The sequence below is a fragment of the Equus quagga genome, chromosome 17 (genome assembly GCF_021613505.1).
Source record: "Equus quagga isolate Etosha38 chromosome 17, UCLA_HA_Equagga_1.0, whole genome shotgun sequence".
Lineage (NCBI taxonomy): Eukaryota > Metazoa > Chordata > Mammalia > Perissodactyla > Equidae > Equus > Equus quagga.
In genome coordinates this window covers 53,055,256-53,081,953 of record NC_060283.1, presented here as the reverse complement: position 1 = coordinate 53,081,953, position 26,698 = coordinate 53,055,256, and the positions used below count along the sequence as shown (strand labels likewise).

At 42.2% G+C, this 26,698-nt stretch overlaps 1 protein-coding gene across 1 annotated transcript; it reads left to right on the top strand.

Annotated features, from left to right (window-relative positions):
* The first annotated feature begins 74 nt into the window (after positions 1 to 74).
* TMEM169 (transmembrane protein 169) lies at positions 75 to 26,640 on the top strand. Its single transcript, XM_046644359.1, has 3 exons — positions 75 to 136; positions 21,478 to 21,842; positions 24,208 to 26,640. Exons 2-3 carry the CDS (start codon positions 21,572 to 21,574, stop codon positions 24,828 to 24,830), a joined length of 894 nt encoding a protein of 297 aa, XP_046500315.1. The 5' UTR covers positions 75 to 136; positions 21,478 to 21,571; the 3' UTR covers positions 24,831 to 26,640.
* The last annotated feature ends 58 nt before the right edge of the window (positions 26,641 to 26,698 follow it).

Here is a 26,698-nt window from a genome sequence, read left to right as displayed (position 1 = left end):
ACGTCACCGCCGGCCCCGCCCCGCCCCGCCCCGCCCCGCGCGCCGCGGCAGCTCCCCATCCTCCAAGGGAAGGACCGCTCCAGGCGGCGGCTTCCTCGCAGCATCCTCTGCCAGCCTCTGTCCCCGGCACATGTAGGTGAGACTTTTGGTTCATTTTTTTTCTTTAATTTTCTTTTATTTCGATGACAAGGGGTGGCGGGGCAGAAGGGAAGCAGACAAAAAAGCAGGAGTGTGCTCTATTTTGAAGAATTCAACCCTCAGTGCTATGGCTCTCACGGTTAATTAAAATTAAATCTCCACTGCATCTGGGAAAAGAGAGGCTGCAGCTCGGGATCCTTGCTGCGCCCTCCCGCATCGGGCGTTGGGCGATGCTCTGAGTCCAGATGCTGTGTGCGGTTGGCTGCGAAGGGAAGGGTAGGCTTAGCTGAGGGGGAAGAAATCCGGCTTCCAGATCCTTTTATCCTCCGGGAGGGACCCTGGGGATAAGAGTCACGGGAGGGGAGTACAGTTGCAGTCATCCACAGAACCAAGATAATAAATGATATTAAAAAGAAACTGCAACCCACCTCCACCTCATCTCCGTCTCCCCATCCAGGAATCAAGGGAAGAAGCAACCTTTACCAGATTCGAGATATGATCCATTTCAGCCGGGCTGCATAAATTGATGGGTCCAAAAGAGGATCTTTCCTTCAAGGGTGCATGCTTCCTGCAAGAACACATCTGTAGGTGTGTGTCTGAGATCCTGTCCTCTCGTTCATTCCTTATGCAGGAGGGCTAGCCTCCTGAGAATGGGGGAGATTCCTCATCCGTGTTTTGGTGCACAGGGACAGGGATTTATTACTCAAATTCTCCAGCTTATTGTTCATCTTCTTTCATGCTGCCAGTCCACTGGGATGAGATTACACCTGGACTGGCCCAGTGAGACTTTGCCTAGGAACTTGGCAGATCAGGTGCTGTGGTCTTAACAATCCAGGCAGGATGCTGTTTCTAAGTCTGTTGCCAGAGTATTGTATTTTCCCATGCCAGGTGTTAAAATAATATAAAAGCAATCAAATACCGTTATTCTTTTGTTGGGCCCACCACCTAGTAATTCACAAAGCAAGCTGGAAATGGATCTGGTTGAGAGTGGAATCCGACATCACTTCCTGTTCCTCCATTCCCCAGCCCTTCTCTGACCTCCTTTAAGAAACACTTGCCCCTCTACCTTTGTTGCTGACAGACTCCAACCTACACTCCCTAAAGAAGGGAAGAAATCTCTGCCACTGCCCATTTGCTAGATAGTTAATCAAGGAATCACTTACTTCTACCACTGAAGTCAGTTATATAGTTATGACCAAATTTTTAAAAATTACACCATCACCTCCTTAAGAAAGAACTAAATTTAAATAGGAAAGTTCAAGTTATTGTTGCAGAAAAAGTGTAATTCCTAATGCTTGATCCCAATGACAAAGTATTTTTTTTAACAGGAAGAGTAATGTGGACTCAGTTCCGAGGGTTTTCTTATTCCAGAAAATTCCAGGCTTTCTTTCTTGGAAGAAAGGAACAATTTCTTTTAAAGATCGTTTTATCTAAGATATAATTTAATGTGGTTTGTGTCCTTGTCTGGACCTGTGGATCCACGGAGCTCTGCCAGGGTGGGTCAGCGTGGGTCTGGCTCTACTGCTGCCTCTGTGTGGTGGCTGAGGGGACTGAGAGGGACTCTGCGGTCCTCCAGGGAAAAGGTGATTAGACTGGCTGCCCACCCGTTTTGCCTGCTGAGGATGACAAGGAGCCATTTCTCAGCTACAAGGAAGTTGCAAGGAAGAGTAGTCCGAAAGCTCTTTTTCCGAGTCCAGAGTGAGCTTGTGATTACGAGAGAGGTGGAGTCTCTTTGAGAGGTCTTTTAGGAAAAATAAAGAGGCATGTTTTCTTTGCCTCTGTCCTCAGTCGGGGTTTGAAAGTCTGCTAACCCCAAAAGGCCTGGAGGCACAGCAATAGTTCTGCCTCTCAGAGGCTCTTTGTTTTCAGATTTTAACTTTGTCTCCTGGTTGAGCCATCTCTCCTCAGGGCAAGCATGCCATGCTGCTTCGACTGCTGCTTTGGCTGAATCAATGCTACCCTGCGCTCTGCATCACTGCCCCCTTTGTCCTAGGGAGAAAGGCCTCACCATGGCCATGATCCTTCCACACCCCGACTCTGTCACACCCCATTAGTACTGACGCCCTTCGTCTTCTGAGATGCATCTTCCCACCTCTCCCCCGCCCTCTGCTTAGTAATTTCATTTGCTTCCCTCTGCCAAGCAGCTGGTGGCTCAGACTGACATCGGCCTGTGGGATTCTCAGCATTGTGATTCACAGAAACTGGGTGCTGAAGGAATGTCAATGAGGCATCTAGCCCCACCCCATCTTGAAGTAAAAGCTTTCGTGAGCCAACTTATGTAAATGAGACTGTTAACCAGTTCACAATATTCAGCCAATATTTGCTGACACCTGCCATGTGCCAGGTCCTATTCTAGGCATGGAGGATACAGAACAGTGGACAAGACAGTTAAGTGTCCCTGCCTTTGTAGAGTTTATACTCTAGGATGTATGTATCTTGGGAGCAGGAGTCGGGGGTGGGAGGGGTGTGTGTGCCATGAGAGTTAGGACAGTAACAAATCAAAGATCAGAGAGTGAAGATCAGATCTTACAGCTCTTACAATAAGGAGATGCTCAAGTTCCTTGTAACCAACTACCCTCGCTGCCAGGAACTACTGCCTCTGCAGACAGTCAGATCCTCCCTAGATGTTGGTCCTGCCTCAATGTGAGAGCCTTTCAGGACCAGGTAGGTCGGCAATAACAAGAGAAATACTGCTTACCGAACCACGAGGGAACAGGCTGCAGCCTGACTGTGCTCACAGCAACTGGCTGGAGGCTGGGAGTTTTAAGTTGCTGTTCCATCGTCGTTCCCACCAGTCTGAGCCGAATTCCCTTCCATCTTTACACTGGTGAGACTGTTGCCCTGAGAGAGGCTAATGGTAATTTTCAGAGGTGGAATGGCAAGCATTTTATTTCCAAGTTGGCCTAATACATCTAACGGTGGTAAACCAAGGTGCTATTGGGAGAGTCTGGCCACCCTAGATAGGTGAGGTTTGGCCTTTTGGGTGACAGATACACAAATCAGAGAACTGAAAGAATAGCGGGATGGGAGCAAGACGCAGTTCACTGTAGTAACAGTAAATTCACTTGAAAGTGATGCTGCTCCACCCTCCCAGCTCCAGTTTGGATTCCTTGGAAGAAGGAGATGTGTCCATATGGACAAAGGTGCAGAAAGTCAACTCCCAATTGTTCCTAAATCAATGGAGCAGGGCACCCTGATTTAGAAGCTTTATAAGCCAGAGGGGGCAAAATGGCAGCCCATTTGTGTTTTGTTTTGGTTGTTTGTCCACATGGTGATTTATTTAAATTTAGACTCACTGCAACAATTAAAATCGGAACTTTCACATGAAATCTCAGACAACCTGTACCAAATGAGCCTGCGGTTCTCTGTGAAAGCAGTTGGCTGAACAGTGGGCTTGGTGGGTGGAAGAGAGGGGAATAGTAACTTCCTGTTTCAGCCCCCGGCATTCATGTGTCCAGATGCTAAGGCTTGGTGTCATTGTCATTGGTTAGCTTGTTCTCGCCATACTTCATCCATGTGTGTTACATGTGTCCCTGCAATGAACATGACGCCAGAGGCTTCCAAAGTTCCTGGCTTCTCCACCTGCCAAGTCCACAAATTCTGCTGAGTATCTGGATGGGTTTGGAGAAGGCACTGGATCAGGTCTGCTCCGGTGACCACCTGGGAACAGAGAATTTGAGCAGACCCCAGGGAAATCATGCCCGCTGGTGAGAGGTCTGTGAACCAACACTGTGGAGGTAGGGGTGGGAGCTAGTGGCTGAGGGACTGATTGGGTGGGCACTGACCAGCAGGGAGTAATTACGAGGCTTCCTACTGATGGCTCAGCCCTGCAAAGGCACTATACCTGGGTAGATATGCTCATTTTGTGATCTTGCAAGTCTTTGGATTTTTACTGAATGCCTAAGAGCTGTTGGTTTTCTTTTAATAAAACTCTCTTTTGGTACACTGTTGGCTGTCTCACTACAAGCAGACAATACTGTCTGTCTTAGTCTCTCCAGACTGCTACCTCACAAATACCATAGACTAGGTGGCTTAAAGAACAAAAGTTTTTTCTCACAGTTCTGGAGGCTGAGAAGTCCAATGTCAAGGTGCCAGCAGATGCAGTGTCCGGTGAGAGTCTGGTTCATAAACAGCCATCTTCTTGCTGTGTCCTCACAGGGCAGAAAGAGCAGGAAAGCTCTTTGTGGTCTGTTTTGTAAGGGCACTAATCTCGTTCATGAGAGCCCCACGCTACTAACCAAATCTCCTCCCAAAGACTCCGCCTCCTAAAACCGTCACACTGGGGGTTAACATTTCAACATATAAATTTTGGAGGGACACAGAATTAGTCCATAATGGTATCATATAGTGTATTAAGCTCTTCAATGGGTTTCCAGTGGGGCTTTAGCCAGCATCACTGTGATATCCTTTGTACTGGACAGCTGAGTTTCAGAATCCCCGGCTCGTCCAGGAGAATCAAAATTGCTTGAACCACCCATTATCAGGGATTATGCCATTTTATGCTCTAACTTTGAAATGCATATCAAAATCCGCATGTGCCCCAGAGCTGACAAATTGGGACACAGAAGAGTGGTTGACACATAAAATAACTTTGGACAATCCCAGTATATTAGGTAGGGTTTCTATGTGGCTGCCTTAAGAGAACCAAAATAACCCTGGATTAAAACAAGATAAATATATATTTTTTTCTCATATTACACTCCAGAGGAAGAGGATTTATGGCCATTAGGGTCACTCTTATTCCTTCTTTCTCATTCCCCTGCCATCCCCAGGGGTTTGCCCTTGTCTGCATAGCTGAAGAGGGCTTATCAAGTTCACATTCTGCCCCTCAAGAAGGTGAAAAGAGGAAGGAGAGGGGCAGACGTGCAAGTTGCACTCATCATGTCTACTCACATCCCATTGGCTAGAGACTAGTCATGTGATCACACTTAGCTGCAAGGGGTGCTGGGAAGCGTTATCTTTACCAGGGAAGTCATGTGACCAGCTAAAACATCTTATTAGAGAAGAAGAAAATAGATATAGGAGGAGCATTTAGCAATTGTGCCATAACTGGGCTTATTAAGCTTAAAGGAGCTTATTAATGTCTTTTTATTAAACTTTCCTTTGGTCTCAGTCTTTGGCAAAATCAGGCTAATCTTTACTTGCTACCACTTCAAACAGCACCCCCCAAAATCATTAATCCAGTCGCAAATTTTTTATTGAACACCTGCTTATTGGCCTATTTGTATGGTACCATTTTGTAGAGCTTATAGTCTAGTAGAGGAGATAGATAATAAACAAGTAAAATAACAGATAAATACCTAATTAAAAGTGTTGATAAGGCTTATACAGGAATCAGGCTGTTGTGATAATGGATAATGAAAGGCAAGGCAGGGAGCCTGGTTTAGGTTTGGTGTCAGGAAAGCCTTGGAGGAGGTGACATTTGAACGGACACTTAGAGGATACGAAGGAGATGGTATGTGACGGGGTGGGGGTGGGACAGCATACCAGCCAAAGCAGACAGCCCTCTTTTAAGAAGGCCTCAGTGGGAAAGCATTTGGAGCTCTTGAGGAATACATAGGCAGCAGTGGGATTAGAGCACAGGAGGTATGTACGAGGGAGGTGGTATAGCAGAGGATGGCAGGACAGGGAGGGCCCAGACCATGCAGGTCCTTAGGCCACATGAAGAGTTTGGATTTCATTTTATACCAGTGAGAAGTCACTGGAGGTTTTGAAGCAGAAAATGGCATGATTTTATTAATTCTTTCAAAAGGGCTTTCTAACTGCTAAGTGGAGAATTGATTGGAAGACAGCCAGAGTAGAAGCTGGAAGATGAGGAGCATTTGTGAGAACCCTAGATAAGAAATGATAGGCTCTTAGACTAGAGTAGTAATATGGAGATGGGGAAAAGTGGTGAATGAATTTAAGAATTATCTGGAAAATTTCCTTCAAGAATGACTTAAAACCGGTTCTTTTTAGCATGAGTTTTAGAGTCTGAGCATGTTCTTTGAAAGCTATTTTTTCTCTAGGATAACTGAGAACCCCTAGCTAATGGTCGATTGGGTTCCCACTCTACAGTATCACAGTCGTTCATAATCTTTGGATGGGGGTGGGCGTGGAGGATGGGTGAAGCCTAACTTCCAGAGAAAAGAGCGAAGTCCTGTCACCTTTCTTAATCCTGTTGATTAAAGTCTTAAAACTTGGGAATTTTTTTTACCCTCTCTCTTATGGAATCAAAAAGGAAGGAGAAATGTTCAGAACCTGCTTCTCAGGTCAAATACTAACAACATAATAAAGGGTACAAAAATAGGGAAGATAAGCCTTCCTCTTTTAACAGTTGTTTATATCTTATTTTGGAATAGGCATTTTCCCTTCTCCTCTGTCCTATCAGGTCAACAAACACATGTTAGTATCTGCTACATGTCAGCCCTGGGGGCTTTCCCCTGGAGGTGAAGAAGTGGAAGACAGTTCCTGATATCTCAAATTTTATAATCTCCCTTGGCAGATGAATGAAAATCATGAAACCACCCATAATCAATACAAGATGATGTGAAATGCTGCATAGTGAAGCCTTAACAGTATGGTGCAGATGACAAATGCCACCAAACTACAGAGTAGGAGAAGGCAAAAGAAAGGGATTGGAAACTGACATTTATAAAGTACCAATCCATCCTAGGCATTGTGCACTTGAGCATTCATTTCATTCTCACCACACTCCTGCAACAACAGGATTGGGGTTGAGGAGAGACATGTGTGGGCTGGGGAAGTGACAGAAGGGGGCATGAGTAAGTGAGTCTGTCTTGAGCCAGGCTTGAAAGAGGTGGAGAAGAGTGAAGAGGGTGAAGGAAGCAAATGTCAACCTTAAAAATAAAATGGCCAGTTATTTTCCAAGCAAAATGAGTTTATTTGGGAGTAGCAGAGGAATTGAAATTTGGGAAACACAACTGTGGTGAACCATAGGCAAGTGTGGAGAACAACGGAGGGGAGTGTTCTTTTATGGAAGAAAGGAGGAAATTGGGAGAGAGTGTTATGAACAAAAGTCCATTGGAGGAGAGTGAGATTTTTACGGTTCTGACAGCTTCTCATTGGCTGAGTCGAGGTGGCTTCTCAATGGCTGGGTTTTTGCTGGTTAAGGAGAAGATCTTCCTTCCTCCAGGTGAGCTATGTAAAGTAATCTTCCTGCCCAGACATGTAAAGGAAGGTGTAAAGGAAAGTACGTGCCTGAGAGCTCCTCCTTCGCAGCTTCCTGACTCCATTTTGAATGAAATTTCCTTTATTTTCACACACATAAGTAGATGTGTTGACTAGCCATGTTGTGGGGGAGGGAAAAAATTGCTACTAAACCCTAGGATGGGGCATAAATATGGAGAGACTCAAACACCAGGCAGACACTTTGTATATATTTTAGGCAGAAATGTTAAGATAGTGATGAATACTGGACAAGATAAAAATGATGTTTCCATTTAATCAAAATCATTTAAAATGGTGGATGAAGAATTCTGAAATGGAAGGCAGAGAAACCAGCTTGATCGAAGTAGTGAGAGGGCTGTCTTCTAGCATATAGTAATAATAGAAATTGAAATGGACAGATTAACAAAGAGATTTCATAGGAACCATTGGCAGGACCTAGAGACAGGTTAGTATTAGGGACATAGGAATATATCCCTAATATCGGAATTGGGTTCATCAAAGACAACTCTAGAGGTTTCAGTATAGAATCTTGGGTAAACGTTAGCAGGCAGCATGGCACGGTGAACAGAACATGGGCTTTGAAATTAGCAAAGCTGGATGTAAGTCCCAGACCCACCACTACGTAACCTTGAGCGAGTTACTCCTCTAAAAGGGGATAATAATAGTGCCTACTTCATTGGTTTGTTGTGAGGATTAAACAATATGATTACTGTGAAGCACTTAGAACATCACCTGGCACACGGTAAACATCCAATAAGTTTTAGTTGTTAGTATTATTAAGTCTAAATGTCCTCGTTTGCAAAATAGTACATCCTTTTTAAAATTGTTGTGCCTAGAACCATTGTGCAATATCTGGAACATAATATTGTTAAAACATATTTATTTAATGTGTAATTAAATGGAGTTGTCAACCTTCAAAAACAGAAACCAGTTTAAGAGGCAAAGTGTTTACTTGGGATCAAAGAATTACAATTTGGGGAGCACAGATTCAGGTAGAAACCCAAATGGGGTCCCAATTACAGGATGAAAGAGGAGGATTTTTATGGGGAAAGGAAAGGGGCATTTACATGAAAAGAAGAGGGAAAAATAAGCTAGGTTATTCTTTTTTTTTTTTTGCTGAGGAACATTTGCCCTGAGCTAACATCTGTTGCCAGTCTTCCTCTTCTTTTTTTGCTTGAGGAAGATTTGCCCTGAACTAACATCTGTGCCAGTCTTCCTCTATTTTTATGTGGGTCACTGCCACAGCCTGGCTAACAAGTGGTGTAGGTCCGTGCCTGAGATCCAAACCTGCAAATCCAGACCACTGAAGCGGAGTGTGTGACCCCAACCACTAGGCCATGGGGCCGGCCCCAAGCTAGGTTATTCTTTAACTATACATGGCTGGTTATTGATTCTGTCTTCAGAAAGAGAGTCCATAATTATCAGTCTTTGTGGTCATGATGTCTTCTTTCCTGTTTGCTTTACAAACAATTGCTTGAAAAACAATTCTGGTTTGTCTCAGGCCAAAGGTCTGGCCTGGTTTAAACAGTCCAAAGGTTCCAGGAGTAAGAAGTGCAGGCAGTTCATCTGAAATCACTACTCCAGCTCTATTTTAAAATGACTCCACTAGTGTCAACTTTTCACAGGTAATGCATGTATAAGCAACTAGCACGGAGCCTACCAAATGATGTAATCAGTAAATGTTCTCTTTTATGAGACTAGGTACTCCATAAATGTTGTGGGGTTTCCTTTCTCCTTTCCCTTTCCCCTTGGAAACTAGACGTTTCATCTGCTGAAAATAAAATCATGAGTTTACTTTGAACATGCTTACCCAGAAATGATGAGATATTCAAGTGGAAAATCTCAACTAGGCTGCTGGAAATACATCTGGGTAATCTATCAATCCTTGATATCTATATTTGGGCATTCTGGGCACAGAGGTAGTCCTATAGCCCTAGGCAGGAAGGCTGTGTATTTCAACAGAGGAAGAGAATGTGCTGTTGAGCATAGACGGCAATGGATTGAGAATTGAGTCTCAAAAACACCAGCAACTGTGGGTTGGAAAAGGAAGATAAGAGAGTAAAAGAAAGAGAAGGAGGGTTTGAGAGTTAGCAAGATAGTGAAGGTAGTAAGTCAAAGGAGAAGAGGGAAAAGTCAAGGAAGTCTTGGAAATAAGCAGAACAAAGGCTCTGGTATGGACAAAGAGACCAAGAATGTTGAAATAGTCACTGTGGTCACACTGGTGATTTTCAATGTTGCAGCCCACACAGAAAAGAGTGACTCATCACGAAAGGAGAGAGGAGTGAGTTTAGGACAGCAAAAACAAAAATATCAGCTGTCCAATGCAGCCACTAACACTTGACTTCCTCGACATCATGAGGAGACAATTCTGGGCTTTGGAGTTCTGCAAGTATAGATTTAAATCCCAGTTCTCTCAGTTCTTTACTTGACATGGATGAGCCCAATGTTTCTAGATACTCTCACTAGAAGCATGTTGTGTAGACAGCATTGCCAAAAACATTGTCATTGCATATCTAATTGGCTGTAAGGCAATTTTTCCATAAAAGATAAAATCACAAAAAATGAAAGAGGGCTACTAATTAAAAATGGCATGATGAAACATGAAAAAATGAATAACAAAATTAAAGACTTTATTGTGAAATACAAAATGTTTGCATACATTTGAAATGTTTGAATGCAGATTCATGTCAATACTGCACAAATAACTGATTTTATCTTATTGCATGTGTGAAGTTTACTTAACTAACACTTGTCTTCATTCTATTGGAAATGTGGATTCAACTCTGCACCCTCAAAGGAGAGACCCTTGGCCTTCTTTCCCTCCTCCAATGTAATGTGTTTGAAAATAAGTAACCAACTCTGGGGGAAAATCATCACATAATCTGTCAGCTCAATAAAGCCATCAATAAAATGTTGTTAACTGAAAGAAATGCCAACTATTTTAAGACCACTACCAGCATATCTGCTCATCACCATATAGACCATTATGAGGGCCAGCTAAGATTTATATCATATAAAAAGGGGAGTAATGCAAGAACTTTGTCAATGGAGAAATGAAACTGAACTGACAAAAGCAATAAACTATCAACAAGTAATTGTTTTATCTTTTACAGTGGTTGATTCATCAGTGGAGAAATGAAACCCAAAAAACCAAACAAACTGTCAACCAGTTATTTACTTATCTCTTAAGGCAAAATCACCTTATGGCCAATTAGTTATGCAGCAAAAACACGTGCAGCAAAGATGTGTAGAGTAAAAGCACCATATTACCAAACCAGGTTCCTTTTGCCCACCACACAATTATGCCAATCACCGAGATAGATGATGAATTTGCAAAGAGAAAGGATTTAATCAATCACAAGGTGGCCAAGTGAGGAGGCAGGAGAATCAATCTCAGATCTGCCTCCTAGAAAATGGGGACTCAGGGATATTTATGGGATAAGGGGGTGGGGCGGTTTTAAGTGTGAAAATAGATGATTGGAGGTAAGGAGAAGTGAGGTAATTGATGATCTGCACAAGTGTAGTCAAGCTTCGTGTGTCTTCATAGGATGCATGTTCACAAAATGGTGGTGTTACCCTCATCTCAGAGTAGAGTTTTTAGCTCCTTGACATCAAAAAGGTCACTTGTCAAGCATTGCACAGGCTCAGTTGATGGGTTGGTGGTTTCAACTGGCCTGAACTGGACAAGGGGTTGACTCTCAGTTCCTGAAAAGCTCAAGCACTCCACCTGTTACCATGGTGACCCAAGCCTCAGAGATGTTGTCTATAGGGCGGGTGTTAGTAATGCATTATCTAGCTACTTTTGCAAACAGACAACTGAGTATAGTTAAAATGAATTGGCCTCAGTTTCAGTTCCCCCTTGTTTTGGTTCATTCCTCAATCTTGAGGGATTTGGGGCAACAACCTCTCTAGCTTCTTCCTGCTGATAAGGAGCATAGGTTGTTCCTTCTCATTAAACCAGTCTCTTAGTAAGGTGGTGATGCAGGTGGGCTCCCAAAGTTAGTCCTATATTGTATAAGCAAGTAACCAGGTATTTAATAAGAAGCATTATAGATTTGGGTGAATTCCTCTCTTGTCAAGGTCCCCAAAATATCCTGAGTTTCTTTGTACCTGCCAGGGAAGTGACCTTCTTTACTCAACTGGTAAAGTTGATGGGAATCCAGTAAGCAAGGTACCAGGCTAATATTTCAAGTGGCTTTATTCCATAAAGTCCAAGCTCGGGGGGGGGGGGGGGGGGCATCCAGGTGGCACAGCAGTTAAGTGTGCATGTTCTGCTTCTTGGTGGCCCAGGGTTCACTGGTTCAGATCCCAGGTGCGGACATGGCACTGCTTGGCAAGCTGTGCTGTGGCAGGTGTCCTACATATAAAGTAGAGGAAGATGGGCACGGATGTTAGCTCAGGGCCAGTCTTCCTCAGCAAAAAGAGGAGGATTGCCAGCAGATGTTAGCTCAGGGTCAGGCTTCCTCAGCAAAAAAGAGGAGGACTGGCAGTAGTTAGCTTAGGGCTAATCTTCCTCAGAAAAATAAAAAGTCCAACCTCTGTTCCTCAAAGCTGTCTTGCCATATATCTGAGTCTGCATATTTCTCTCCAGTATGACATTCCTGTCAAAGCCTTGGTAATATAACCGATGTTTCTAATTCTGTCCTGCTATAAGGAGAACAGATTCTTTTTGAACTTATGCAAATAACTGTATTTACATGAAAAGAATACTCACTAAGAGTTTTCAAATCCTGGAGGGATCAGGTAGGGGGAAAAAGTGTTTCAATTCTGCTTGCAAGGGTATAATTTTACCAAATTGCTATAAATCATAGTTCCCTTAAATCTAGGAAAACAAAACATTAAAAAAAATCAGCAATATCTCAAACAAACAGTCATAAAACTTATAATCAACCTCATCAGTTCATTCAGTCCTGTGTAATCGATTCTTGATCTTAATATACTGTTAGAAGTTTTATGAGACCATCAGCCTCTCCACAAGAGTTGTGTAATTTCTTACCCAGCTCAGTTTTGTAACCTGAAAGTTTAGCAGAAACTTGCATTCTAGAGCAAGTGTCGGAGTGCTTTCCGTGAATCTCTCTGCAGGTGAAACATATTTGCAAAAGCAGAGTGAAACAACAACTATCTGCAAATGACAAAAGACCCAAAAAGGGAAATTGGCAAAGAAACTTGGCTATTTCTGTGACATACAACACTTCAAGATAATAACTAGAATTATGGCTGACAACCCAAACAGATCAGAATTTTAGGAATATTATATAATTTTAAAACATTTATGTAGATAACATTTACCCACATAATATCATAGGTCCTGTGGGAGATCAGAATTGGCCACCCCAAAATGTGTCCTTAGCCTTGATTATTTTAAGAATACAAAACTGAAAGAAACTTTGACCTTCACCCTAACTTTGGCCTAAAGGAATTTAAGATAGAAGGCCTATCCCAGGACAGACCATCACCATAGATAACTGAGTACTGGTAAACTGGGAAGGTCCTCGGTAAGCCCATTTTTTATCAAAAGATCTCTTTCAGGTCCCCTTGTCTATAGACAGCCCAGCAAACACTTGTTTAATAAACAGTTGCGTTTCCATCTCCATGTAAATTGCATTCCTCCCCTTTGAAATCCCAAACCATTACCCCCAACATCCTCCTTTGTCTTTAGCTGAAAATGGTATTTAAGGTGGCAGTTTTGGCCATTCTGAGAGTTACTCAGTTTTCCTGGGTTTCTCCCATGTATGCATATTATTAAACTTTATTTGATTTTCTCCTATTATTCTGTCTCATGTCAATTAAATTCTTAGACCAGCCAGAAGGACCTAGAGGGGAGAGGAATTGTCTTCCTCCCCTACAGTCTCTATGAAACAATGCTTAATTATCCATTTAACCAAAGTGACAACAGATGTTAAAGGCAAACAGTTAAAAAAAAACCTCTTAATTATTTTAATAGATTTTAGCCTTTTAGAACATAGGAAATTATTTTGACAAAACATAGAATTTCTGTCTTTTAGGTAGATTTACTCAAAAGTAAAGAAAAACCTATTATAGTCTCTTTATCAAGAGCAGACTAAAAGTTCAAAAAAATTATTCTTTTAAAAGAGAGAAAACCAAATTCTAATTTTTGCACCAGCTTACTTTTGATATTAGTACATTGACTTAATTAAATTCGTTTCAATCTTAGCCAGTTTGACCATGTACAAAACTCTTTCCTCAGGGTTCCTCTTCCACACACGTTCTATAACTTTCTTTTTTACATTCAGAATTTGTCCCATTCTTCTTTCTTTCTTTCTAGTACTTTAGGACAAATTTATCTTTCTTAACAAAACCAACACAAATATTTCTATTCTTTACACCTTCTTTACTGAAAATATTCATCTTTCCTTGAATACAAAGATGCTTTCCTTATTAGTTTTTAGTAGGTTTAATTACACATATTAGAATTCTTAACCCTCACAGACCTTTATTTTTAGTGAAAACTAAAAAGTAAGCAATTATGAACTGTCTTTTACATTAACATTCTGTGACTTGGCAGATTTATAGATACTTTTCATAATTTCTAGAAATATGCTATTTCATAGTGCAATTTTAATAAAATATGATGTGTTTTCTAATAGACCCAAACATCTCTTTTTTTTCTGTAACAATGATACCTAACCTCTTAATTCTAAAGTTCATGTTCCTGTGGCACAGTAAGCCAAACACTGAGACAGTGGTGCTCAGAGATGGAGAAAGATTTATTTGAATTGGCCAAGATGAGAAGGAGCATGGGTTCTCTCAAATCCACCTTAACAAGAGAAGAGAGCAGGGTGTTTTATAGAGCTGAGGGGTGTGATGGGAGGAGTTTTGGCAAAACAAAGGAATAATCCATGTTTCTTTCACCCCCCATAAGTCCCTGGGCAATCTGACTTCTAGGTATCAGTGGCAGCTAGGGGCTGGTTATCTGGTGATCCTTGAAGGCATTCTCTTTCTCTCTAAAATAAGCTCATAAATCCTTGTGACCCTTGAGTTATCCCTCAGGTTAAACAGGAAAACAGAAAATTGACAAGATTAACTTCTTTTCCTAACAAGGTCAAAAGGTAATCTTATTGAATGCTTACAGTAACTCTCAGGCAACCAGCTTTTCAGGTACCCAGCTTCAATAAGAAGACAAAAGTAGATAAACTTAGATGTGTGTAGCAATAATGTTTCAGTATCTCTTATTTGAAAATAACCTAGATATTCAATGAATTTTTTTTCCTGAGGAAGATGCACCCTGAGCTAACATCTGTGCCAGTCTTCCTCTATTTTTTAGTATGTGGGCTGCTAGCACACCATGGTTGCTACCAGAGCTGTGTAAGTCCATGGCTGGGAACTGAACATGAGCCACCAAAGTGAAGCACATTGAACTTAACCACGAGGCCACAGGGGCTAGCCCCTCAATGAAGTATTTGTATCATTTAATTTCACCTAGCTAAACTTCCAAGTTTCAAGTTCCAAAGAGATTTGGGAAGTTATTTTAAATACACATGCCATAACACATAGTTATTGTTAAAAAGTTTGCCCAAAAACTTTTATCTTTTTCAGGTCTTTTAGTTGACTTGTTCCAATAATTATTTAGATTGCCTACAAAACTTCCTGAGACATTAGACAAAATTAGCTATCATTTTAAGTTATTATTATTATTTTTAAAAGATTTTATTTTACGGGGCTGGCCCCTAAGTTATTATTTTTGCTAACCAGTTTTATAAGAGATAACATGAGCTTAGTTGACTAATAAAGTCTACATGTCTACATCATATCTGATGTTAATAACTTTGAGGATGTGCCTTTTTCCATCAAACCAACAAACTTAAATAAGCTTTCATTTACCAAAGATTTATTTATATTTATCATATTAGCTTGAAAAATACTTGGGGGGGTCGGCTGGCCCCGTGGCCGAGTGGTTAAGTTTGCGCACTCTGCTTCGGCAGCCCAGGGTTTTGCCAGTTCAAATCCTGGGCACGGACATGGCACATCGGACAAGCCATGCTGAAGTGGCATCCCACATGGCACAGCTAGAGGGACCCACAACTAAAAATATACAACTATGTACCAGGGGGCTTTGGGAGAAAAAGGAAAAAAATAAAATCTTTAAAAAAATATATTTGGGTTAGTTTCTATTACATTTAGGAGTAATTTATATAAGTACTTACTTTAAGCCAATTAAATAGAGCTCCTAATTTTGGCCATACCATCCCGGAAGTGGAAAAATATCTCACATATACAACATATGCATGTAGATATAGAAGAGCATGCAGGTAGACAGAGACCTTATAGCTTCTGTTACATTTTTGCTATGAATCAGGTACAATACAAAACTCAGTATTTTATAAAATACTTGGAGCCAAATTCTGTTTTCGCAGCTGGAAAGTTTAAGTTATGTGCTTAAATGCCTAAGGTATTTTTAATCTTTTTTTCCTCTCTGAAGAGAAACATTTGCATTCTAAAGAATGGTTCTCAGGTCCTAGAGAAGATGGGAGCATAAAATCTACATTACAAAGGTACAGAGAAAGCATTCAAGTTTTCTTCAAGATGGAGTTTCTGGGGCACGTGTGCCTTATCAGTCTTTAAAGTCCCACCATGAATGAGCATGTTGAGAGGAACACAGGAGGCTTTGGGGTTTGCAAAAGGACAAGTGAACTTTGAACCAATTTATAGAGCCACAACTCTGACCCTGCTGGGATTTGCAAAGCAAAGGTGGTTGTTTCCAGTTCCCCAAAGAACTGGGTTGCAGTCTGAATCATAAAAGAGGTTGACCCACCCTGTCAGCTACATTTTCCTAATTGCTTCTTTATATCAAGGAGATTTTAACTGAAGAGGTGAATCAAAAGATTTTTATGTTCTAAAACTTCAGGACAATGTATCACACCTTTAAAAAGTCTGCACAAGGTGTTTAATAAAGGCCCTCTTTCCAAGTGCATAATTGAACACTAGAGCGTTTTACTGTGGGCGTGGGGAGCTTTTATTGTCTTGAGTTTTTGGCACCTGATATTAGTCTCTAGTTTTTATCTCATACCGTGTGGGCTCAGGCAAACCTACTGACTTCCTTTTAGTATGCTTAATTAACATTGTCTGAAGGTCAGATTTACATGCTGTCTTACAGTTAGGCAGGAGAAACATCCCTCAGTGAGAGACAATGGCTATCCCCACAATACAGTCTATAATGCAATCGGGCAAGAGAGATGCAGTCGCTTCACATAAAGCCTGTAAATATATCAATTTTTCTACAAAATTTCAGCTGAATTCCATCTACTCTTATACCTTTAATCATAGCTTCCATTTGGACTTCATCAACAGGTCTTGGTCTTGTAATACTGGGTGGGGAAGCATTCCAAGCCCCACATAACTATCCATTTTCAAAACACACTCAGGCAAAGTTGATATAACCTCTTTATATAAAATTAGCTCAAACATTCTAGCCTTCGTAATCTTATCAACACTTACACTTTTACATTTTCTCAATTTAATTGTAGCCTGTGTCAGGGTCTTAAGGCTAGTCTTTTTCTTTTTTTTTGTATTTCCTTTTAATTTGATCTTTTCATAGGTACCAATAAAACAATTATGACGGAGCTTTCAAAAAAATTTTCCAATTTAGAATTTTTTCCAATTTAAATGATCTATCATCTGGCCACATTGATCAGTAGGATCTTAATAGTGACTCAAACTGATACAGGCTTAACACAAGTTGACATAAGGGAAGACATATTGTAGAAAAGAAACCATATTGTAACTTTGAATGATCTCTGAGTAACTAACCAAGACATGCTCTGTAGATTTTATGGCCCCTCCTAGCTGCTATAAGTTGATAACTTTGTTCTTCTGAGCTCCTTAGGAATGTGATGACCCCAGGCAGAGAGCCTGTGCTGATAGCCATCGTCAATGACAACTGAAAGATCAGGATATAGGCCGCTGCTCCTGTCTCTGATGCACATCCAGTAAAACAAAAGACTATCAGGAACTAACTCTAGATGTCTGCCTTACCCGGAGACCAGCCCCCTATATAACTGGCCTGTAGTCTTTGTTCTATAAGATGATTCTTTCAGACATTAGTCAGCTATCTTCTCACTTGCTGGCAAGCTGTAATAAAGCCCTTTCTCTCCTACCACCTTGCCTCTCCACTATTGGCATGTCTTGCAGTGGGCAGACGACCCCCTTTAGGTAGTAACAAAACCAATAAGACTTTTGCAGCTTAACCATGGAGTGAGAAGCATCCCCAAAAGAAAGTGCAAAAGAAGCAGGCCTCACAAGATCCAGAAAGTTCACTCCCAAAAATAGACTAAGAAAGCAAAGGCCTGCATTGCACAGGCAGAGAGCACTAACAAGCAATGAAGATTGAGACGACAAAGGCCTCTGTGCACTAGGACCCCTTATGATAAACTCCCCTGAGAGCTGATACAGCCAGACAAAGAGAATGCATCTCAGAACCCCAGTCTAATTGATTGGCCACCAAGATTCACACCAGTACATGCAGCCTCTTGATGGTGGACACCAGAAAGGTCACAAAGCCAAGCTCTCAAGACATAGAACAAGACAGAAGAAAAAACTTTATCTTATATGCACGTTAATAGCTTTAGCTAAGACTTGGGTCTCTTGGAGTCAAACTTATGCCCACCAATTTTGAGATCTTTTTGGCTTCCAAGAGGCCCATTAGCAATAGCTTTCACCTTATGTGCATACTTAACCTACAGCAAAGTTTACCGAGGGCCTGCCCAGACAACAAGCTATGGAAATATCAGGGTCTTGCCCTACAGTTTTTTCCTTTTTATGACAAGTGACACAAAAGACAGAGACAAGGAAAAATAATGACCATCTCTGGGAGGAGAAGGGTCAATAAACCAATGTGTAGTCAAACCAAAATTCTCGGAGTCGCTGAATGATCCATCATCTGGTCATTTTCTCCAAAGTTTAAAGAATACTGTGTCCATACAGTGTTATAAAAGAATATCACCTTTTCCTGTTTCATGCACTCATAGCTAAAAGTCACCCAGTTTGGGAGAATGCAGCCTAAAGGGCCATAGGTAGGGATCAAATTAGGGTTTCCCATTGTTTCAGAATTTAGACACAGCCAGTCAAAAGTGTATTTGGGCTGCAGCTAGAACTGGACCTCAAAAAGTGAAGGAATCCTGGAAACCAAGACCCTCGCAACAAAGGCCAAACCAAGGCTTCCTTTTCAGAAGTCAACCAGAAGGAAGAAGAAATAAGAATCTGGTTACTTGTACTGAAGTTATTCACCAGAAAGATGTCTTCCAAACCTAGAAACTATTTCTTTATTGAAAAGTGAAGTTATGCACTGGAGTTGGCAGCACCAAGTCAGGAAAAAATCCTAGAATGGTCCCTGGGACGAGTGGTCTTGGACAGCTGCTAGACTCATCCACATGTTCTCCAAACTGGCAAAGGGCCAACAGACTGCAGGCAAAAGCGTCCATCTGGACTTTCCTCCTGGCTGGCTTGCCAAATTGTTACCAAACCATGTTCATTTTTCCCACTGTGCAACTATGCCAATTACCAAGATGACAAGTTTGCAAAGAGAAAGGATTTAATCACAAGGCAGCCAAGTGAGGAGGCAGGAGAGTCAATCTCAGATCTGCCTCCTCAAAAGTGGGGACTTAGGGATATTTATGGGATAAGCGGGCAAGGTGGCCTGAAGTGTGGGGATAGATGATTGGAGGTATGGTGAAGTGAGATAATTGATGATCTGCGCAAGCATAGTCAAGCATCATGCCTCTTCATAGGACACATGTTCACAAAACGGCAGCGTTCCCATGATCTGAGGCTCCAGTTTTTTCCTCCTTGATGTCAAAAAGGTCATTTGTCGAGTATTTGTGCTGGCCCAGTTGATGGGCTGGTGGTGTCAACTGGCCTAAACTGGACAAGGGGTTAACTCTCAGTTCCTGAAATTCTCAATGAATTAATGGATCTAGCCAGTGGTCATCAATGGCTACTAATTTCACAGAAAGTCAAATTACTGTTAGGTGCCTTCTGAAGGAAGTACAAAACACCATCTATAACATTGTCTTGCTGGAACAACCAGCCAACCAAAAAAATTCCAACTTGAATCTGATCAAGCCTCTCTTGGCCTGAAATATATGATTCAGAGGAACACACTGTGGGAAGGGCAATCAGCAAAATCAAGGCTATGAGAATCTGCAAGATAAATGGCCTCCTTTCTTTAACAAATCAATTGCAAGAAGAAAAATTGGAGGGCGAACATATAGACCTGCGCTGTCCAATACAGTAGCCAGTAACCACATGTAGCTATTTAAATTTAGATTGGTTAGAATTCAATAAAATTAAAAATGCATTTCCTCTGTTGCATTGGCCTCATCTCAGATGCAGTGGCAGAAAGCTCTATTGGACAGCACTGCTGTGGACAAAGAGCTGTACCATCTGTTTTCATTGCATAGACCTTATTTGGATCCTCATTTAAGAAAATAGACTTTAAAATGTTGAACAGATAGAGAGTTTGAAGGGACTGGGTATTTGATGATATTAAAGAATGGTCAGGGCCAGCCCGGTGGCCAAGTGATTAAGTTCGTGTGCTCTGCTTTGGCAGCCCAGGGTTTCGCTGGTTTGGATCTTGGGCACAGACATTGCACCGCTCATCAGGCCATGCTGAGGTGACGTCCCATGTAGCACAACCGGAAGGACCTACAACTAGAATACACAACCATGTACTGTGGGGCTTTGGAGAGAAGAAGAAGAAGAAAAAAATGATTGGCAACAGATCTTAGCTCAGGGCCAATCTTTAAAAAAAAAAGAATGGTTAAAAAAATTTAGGTGTGATAATGATATCATGATTTTGTTTTTTAAAAAAGAGAGTCCTTACAGGTAAGAGGTGCATACTGAAATATTACAGATGAAATGAAATGCTGTCTTAGATTTGCTTTTAAATACATTGGCTATGACTATTTTGATTGCTGTTGAAACTGGGTGATAGATACCATGAAGCTTCATTAAAACTATTCTCTTTGCTTTTGTATAGGTTTGCCGCTTTTCATAATAAAAAGGTTCCCATTTACATATGTTCAAAACTTTACATAATAATACTTTTTTAAAAAGAAGCGTATGAGCTGCTAGCTGCCTAAATATGACTAGCTGGATCTTTGCTATTTTGCATCTCTTTAGTAGCAGCATTCAAAGCATTTCTCTCTTCTGAATGGCCCAATACACCAAGAACACAGGCCAATCAGTGTCCTCTTTAAAAGATGTTATATAGACTCTCTTCTCTCCCCACTTCTCTTTACCTGGAGAACAAAAAGAGGAGAGTGTTAAGAATTGAAAAGTGTGGGCCGGCCCAGTGGTGCAGTGGTTAAGTTCACACTTTCTGCTTCTCAGCGGCCCGGGGTTCACCGGTTCGGATCCCGGGTGTGGACATGGCACCACTTGGCAAAAGCCATGCTGTGATAGGCGTCCCCTGTATAAAGTAGAGGAAGATGGGGATGGATGTTAGCTCAGGGCCAGTCTTCCTCAGCAAAAAGAGGAGGATTGGCAGTAGTTAGCTCAGGACTAATCTTCCTCAAAAAAAAAAAAAAAGAATTGAAAAGTGTGCATCCTTTCCCCTTGTCTCCCTGCATGTGATAAGACATATCCTAGGAACTTTTTGGGAGCTTGGGCCAACAAGAAGCCAGAAGACAGGTGTCCTTTATAGAATACTAGGGTAGGTGTGGTTGGTGAAGTTGTGCCATGTTTGGGTGGCTTACTCAAAGTTGCACTCATCCATTTGAGTACAGTTGTAACGTGTGACTTGGTAGCCAGAAGCCTGGAGTACCGGTCCCAGCCATCTGAATCTCCATCTATGGTGGGAGTAAGAATTGTTCTTAACTCCCATTTGTCTGTAAGACTTCTTCACCCAACTTTCTTACATTTGGCATCCCCCAGCTAGACTGATGGGTTTTCATAATATCATATGCTTGTGTAAATGACAAAAATATTATTGCAACACAAATAATATTTTATTCACAGCCATCCATTCTTGTAAAAGTATTTCCACAGCCCTCCCGAAATAAAGTTTTATGAAAACTACAGGGAGGAGAAGTCTTCTAACAAGTTGAGGATCATTTCCCAAACCCCTTTCCATCTCAGCTTATTTGCTCCCTGTTGATGGCTTTGCCTTCCTATCTTTCAAGTGGAACTCATCATTGGGATGTCTTTGCATAGCCCCATCCAGGAAGAAGCTCTGTGATGTGTAGATCGTGAGTTTGCTCAAGCAAACCACAGTCTTCACAAGGAATAATTAGACACGAGGACTAAGATGGAAGAGCCAGCACCAATGGAAGACCAGGGCCAGCTCCCAAGCCCCCAGCAGGGCTCTCTGAGGAAGGCTGTGGCTGCTGCCCTGGCCCTGGATGGGGAATCCACGATGGGTCGCAGGAAAAAGAAGAAGAAAGAGTCTCGCCCAGAATCTATCATCATCTACCGGTCAGAGAATGAGAAACTGGATGAAGAACCTGAGGAATCAGAAGGTGGAGACCAGCCCAAAGAGGAGGAGGGAGACGATTTCCTAAACTATCCTGCAGACGATGGTAAGTCTCTCTGGGGCGACTTGCTTAAAGCCATGGGAAGGAAACCAAATGAGGATCCTCCAGAAGACAGACAGGCCTTTACCCACTGACCTATTTTTTCTTTTTGATCCATTTCTTCACACAATGTTGCAGTTTTCACTCAACAAATTGACAATATTTATTAAGCATTTATGATGTTCTCTTCTAGATGATATGGAGGAGATCTCTGCCCTTTTGGAACTCCTAGTGTAACAGAAGAGACCAATTTATAAAAAAAATTAGTAATACAAGCAGGCTCTGCTAATTACTTAATATTTGTAAAATGAAGAAACAATAGTTGACTTTCACAACAATCAGGAAAATGCAAAATATAACAAGTTGTAGTACTCATTCACATATAGGATGGCCAAAAACTGGGTAAAATATGACAACATCAAAACATCCATGTGAGGAGATAAACTTACTCTCGTACACCTCAAATGGAAGTGGAGTCTGCTTTAATGACTTTGTAGAGAAATTTGTAAATATATGTTAAATTCAAAATTCAAAACATGCATACCCTATGTCCCAGAAATCCTCAGTATCTGCCCCATGAAACTTATGCCCATGTGCACAAGGAGGCATGTGTCAGAAAGTTTGTTGCTGCTGCTGAAACTTAAGTGGCACTGGGAAGCAATAGGTGGATGATGTAGATCTATTTGTGTAATCTGTAGATCCCTAAGACATACACCCACAGTGAACGAGACAATTACCGTCCCAGCTCTCATGACGTTTGCCTTCTAATCAGGGCAAGACAGACAATGAACAAGTCAGCACATAAAAGATAATTTCAGGTAGTGGCACGAGTTCTGAAGACAATAACCACCAGGGATGGGAAGATGATAACTGGAGGAGGGTGGTGGGGGAGAGATCACCTGGTCGGGCAAGGCATCTCTGAAAAAGCAACAGTTGAGCTGATCAGAATGCTAGGAAGGAGCCAGCCCTGAAAAGATCTCAGGCAGAGCTTTTTAAGAAGGAGGAGCAGCAAGGGCAAAGACCCTAAGGTGGAAGCACCATTGCTTATTCCTGGAATGGAGTTGTTTCTGTGTAGGGAGTGTAGAGAACAAAGGAGAGGATGGTGGGAGGAGATCAGAAAGGTAAGCGGGGCTAGATCATGTTGGCCTTGCAGGTCATAGTGAAGAGTTTGGAATTTGTTATAAGTGCAAGAGGAAGTCAACGGAGGACTTTTAAGCAAAGGAGAGACATCATCTCATTTATGTTTTTAAACAGTCACTCTTGCTTCTCTATAAAGAATGGCTTACAAGGGGTAAGAGTGGAAGCTGATGGGAAGCCGTTGTCTCACTGCAGCCACACTAGCACTAAGGTGGAAGCCTCGACCAGGGTGACAGCAGGAGAGAGAACTAAAGGAGAGAGGCTGATCATAATGCAATTTGGAACTTGCTGCATAGGAGGCAGGGCGTAGGGGAAAGAGAGGAGTCAACAATGACTCCTGGGGTTTTGACAAGAACAATAGAGCAGCTAGATCGCAGTATCACTTACTGAGATGAGGGAGACTATGAAACCAGGAGGTTTGGGGGGAACAGTCTAACTCTTCCATCTGGGCAATCAGAGTACCTGTCAATATCCTGGGCCCTACTCGTTAGGTCACTCTATTTTATCCCTCTTCCAGACATGGGGCAAGGAGTCCAACAGGGCCTACAAGACATGCCGACCTAAAGCCTCTGCTCTCCCACCTCCTCCACTTACAGACTGCCTTTCACATGCAAGGACCATGGACTTCCCTGTTCAGTGTCTCCAACCTCACTTCCAGGGTGGTGGAGGGCTAGTTGGTAGTTGTTGGTGGTGTGTGTGTGTGTGCAGAGCTTGGATATGAGGGCTGGGATGTCCACAGGCATGTGAGGAGGCCCCCTGTCAGGGAAGCATAGAGAAAGGAATGAGGAGGGAAGGGGGTAGGCTGCCCACAGTATAACACACACATAGTACAATCTTCACCCACAGGAGTAGATACTCATAAATAATATTTTCACAGCTCTTGTAAACCAGAAATAAGATCATTACAAAGTGAGGTAGTAAAGTTCCTTACATCCCTCAATATCACAGAGATTGTGAGAAGATTGAGGCCCAAAAAGGGAAGAAAGAACAGGAAAAACAAGTTTAACCTGCTTCACAATTTTATCAGTGTAGACTGAGTTCACTGTGGGAATAAATAATACCTGGGGTCACCCTCCTGATGGAGCCCCATTCAGTCCATCACTGAATCGCTGACTCCAGGACCGTGCCAGATGCTGTAAAAGTGGACACTCATACTCAGCCCCAGCCTCAGGACAACACTGCGATGAAATGTCCACTCTTCTGATCTTGACTTTTACCTCCTTATTCCCTACAGGTATGTGGAATATGCCTTTGGACAGCCGCTATGTCACATTAACTGGGACCATCACACGAGGGAAGAAAAAGGGTCAGATGGTGGACATCCATGTCACATTGACAGAGAAGGAGCTGCAGGAATTGACCAAGCCTAAAGAGTCATCAAGGGAAACAACACCTGAAGGCAGAAAAGCCTGTCAGATGGCAGCAGACCGTGGACCCCACGTGGTCCTCTGGACGCTGGTGTGCCTGCCTGTGGTTTTCATCCTCTCTTTCGTTGTCTCTTTTTACTATGGCACTATCACCTGGTATAACATCTTCCTTGTGTACAACGAGGAGAGGACCTTCTGGCACAAGATCTCATGTTGCCCCTGCCTCATTCTGTTCTATCCAGTGCTCATCATGGCCATGGCCTCTTCCCTGGGCCTCTATGCTGCTGTGGTCCAGCTCTCTTGGTCCTGGGGGGCATGGTGGCAAGCTGCCCGGGACATGGAGAAAGGCTTCTGTGGCTGGCTCTGCAGCAAGCTGGGTCTGGAGGACTGTTCTCCCTACAGCATTGTGGAGCTGCTTGAGTCTGACAATATCTCAAGCAATCTCTCCAACAAGGACCCCACCCAGGAGGTAGAAACTTCTACTGTCTAAACTCCCAACAACTTACTTCCTTCTCTGGTCCCAGTAGCCTGTATATCATCTTCCAGTTCCAGAAGATTCTGTCTTTAAATTATCCCCTTCCCCTCACAGTTCATCTGGAAAATTCTAGCCCATGCTGATCTGTCCTACCATCTTGATGGTTCTGGGAGGGCAGGGAACAGAAAAGCAATTTGTGCCAAAGCAGTCCATCCAGTGGACAAACCCTTCTTCATTCCCTGACCTAAAATGACCATTTATCTGAGATAGGGAGCTCAGTTGTGTATCAGTTCAGGAACTTGAAGGTGTTATGGGTGCCTGGAACCCAGGACACTAAATGTGACCGGGAGAATCAGGAGGCTCTGGGGAGACAGTCCACAAGTGAGAGAACAGATAGAGATGGAGTGAAACATTCAGGAAGCAGGGCTACCACAGTGTAGCAGAATGTAAAGATTTGTGCGTATCACTTAGATTTTGATTTAGCGTATAATTAAAATCCTAAAATATCAGTGGCTTAAACAAGAAATATTCTCTTTTTAGTATACAAGTCTGGAGGCAGACCCTCAGGGGACCCGATGAAGTCATCGGGGTCCTAGACTTCCTTTATTCCCCTACCATTAGTAGGATGTGGCCCTCATCACCCTTGTCCTCAACACCCTGGTGCTGGCTGCATCTCTAGCCATCACATCCATGCTTCTGGCAGAATAGAGGAAGGGGCAAAGAAGAGCGCACCCTCCTCGTTTAAGAAGACTTCCAGAAGTCTCGCCCAACACTTCTTATATCTCATTGTCCAGACCTTAGTCACATGACCTCACAATCAAAAGAGGCTGGGAAATGTTTTTTGGCTGGGCAGCTATATTCTAGGCTAAATATTGGGGTTATGCTATTTTAAGAGAAAAGGGAAGAATGGCTATTTTGGTAGGCAAGGAAGAATCTCCGCCTCACAGTATTTAAATACATTCAGGTCCCAAACTGCTAATATAGTTTTGTTTATTTATTTAGGCCTGAATCTTACACAGAGAAATTATACATAGATACTGGCCACACATACTATGTATATGCTGTATATAGATATTAGCAACTCATGTACTTTGCAACCAAATGTCCGTAATGTCATGCAGTTTCAGGATTTTTAGAAAGGCAGAGTGAAGGGTTGAGTACAATTATATAATAGTTTAACTGTTTTCCTGGGAGTGAAGGGGGGACTAGGTGGTGATATTTAATCTAATCTACAGATTAAACACTGAACTGCATTTGTCAAGCTCCCCTCCCACCGGGGATCAGTAGCCCTAAGCATGAAGGAGACAGAGTCATCTTTCTGTTGTTTGGCAAAATCTCACTCAGAGCCTTACTCACTCGGACCTTTCTGGAGTTTAACGAACAAATACCATCTTTGCTGTTCTGAGAAGCATGTGTCTTCCTGGCCACTAGGGGGTGTAAACCAGATGAATTCAGATGATTAATAGATTCTGAACTTTTTAAAAAAATTTGTTCCTGAAGCTGTCTTCCTAATTTCAAAAAAAATTGAATCCTAAGAGGTCAGGAGGCTTGGGTCCTTACAAGAATAGCTTGCGCCCATTTCTTCTTCACATCTCAGGAAGAAGCTGTGGAAAGAACTGTTGTGAATCAAACCAAATGGGTGGGGCATGCTCTCCCACAGAAGGCCAAGGACATTTGCTTAGTGTATGGTGCTGAACACCACCTTCAGAGGAACTCCCCCTCTTTTTTCAAATAACTATTATTCGTTTGACAAAAAAACAACTCTGCCCAGCATTTTTGAAGATAACCTTGGTGCTCTCTGGTGCTTTTGCAGAGACATAAACAAAGACAAAGAAAATAAAAATAAACTCTGATTAACATTTGCTCACTTTTTCTTTGAGTTT

Bases quoted from the DNA above. Each gene is read 5' to 3' on its own strand.
- TMEM169 (XM_046644359.1), top strand. From the start codon at position 21,572: ATGGAAGAGCCAGCACCAATGGAAGACCAGGGCCAGCTCCCAAGCCCC. The intron at 21,843-24,207 runs GTAAGTCTCTCT...TATTCCCTACAG, and splicing joins AAACTATCCTGCAGACGATG to GTATGTGGAATATGCCTTTG.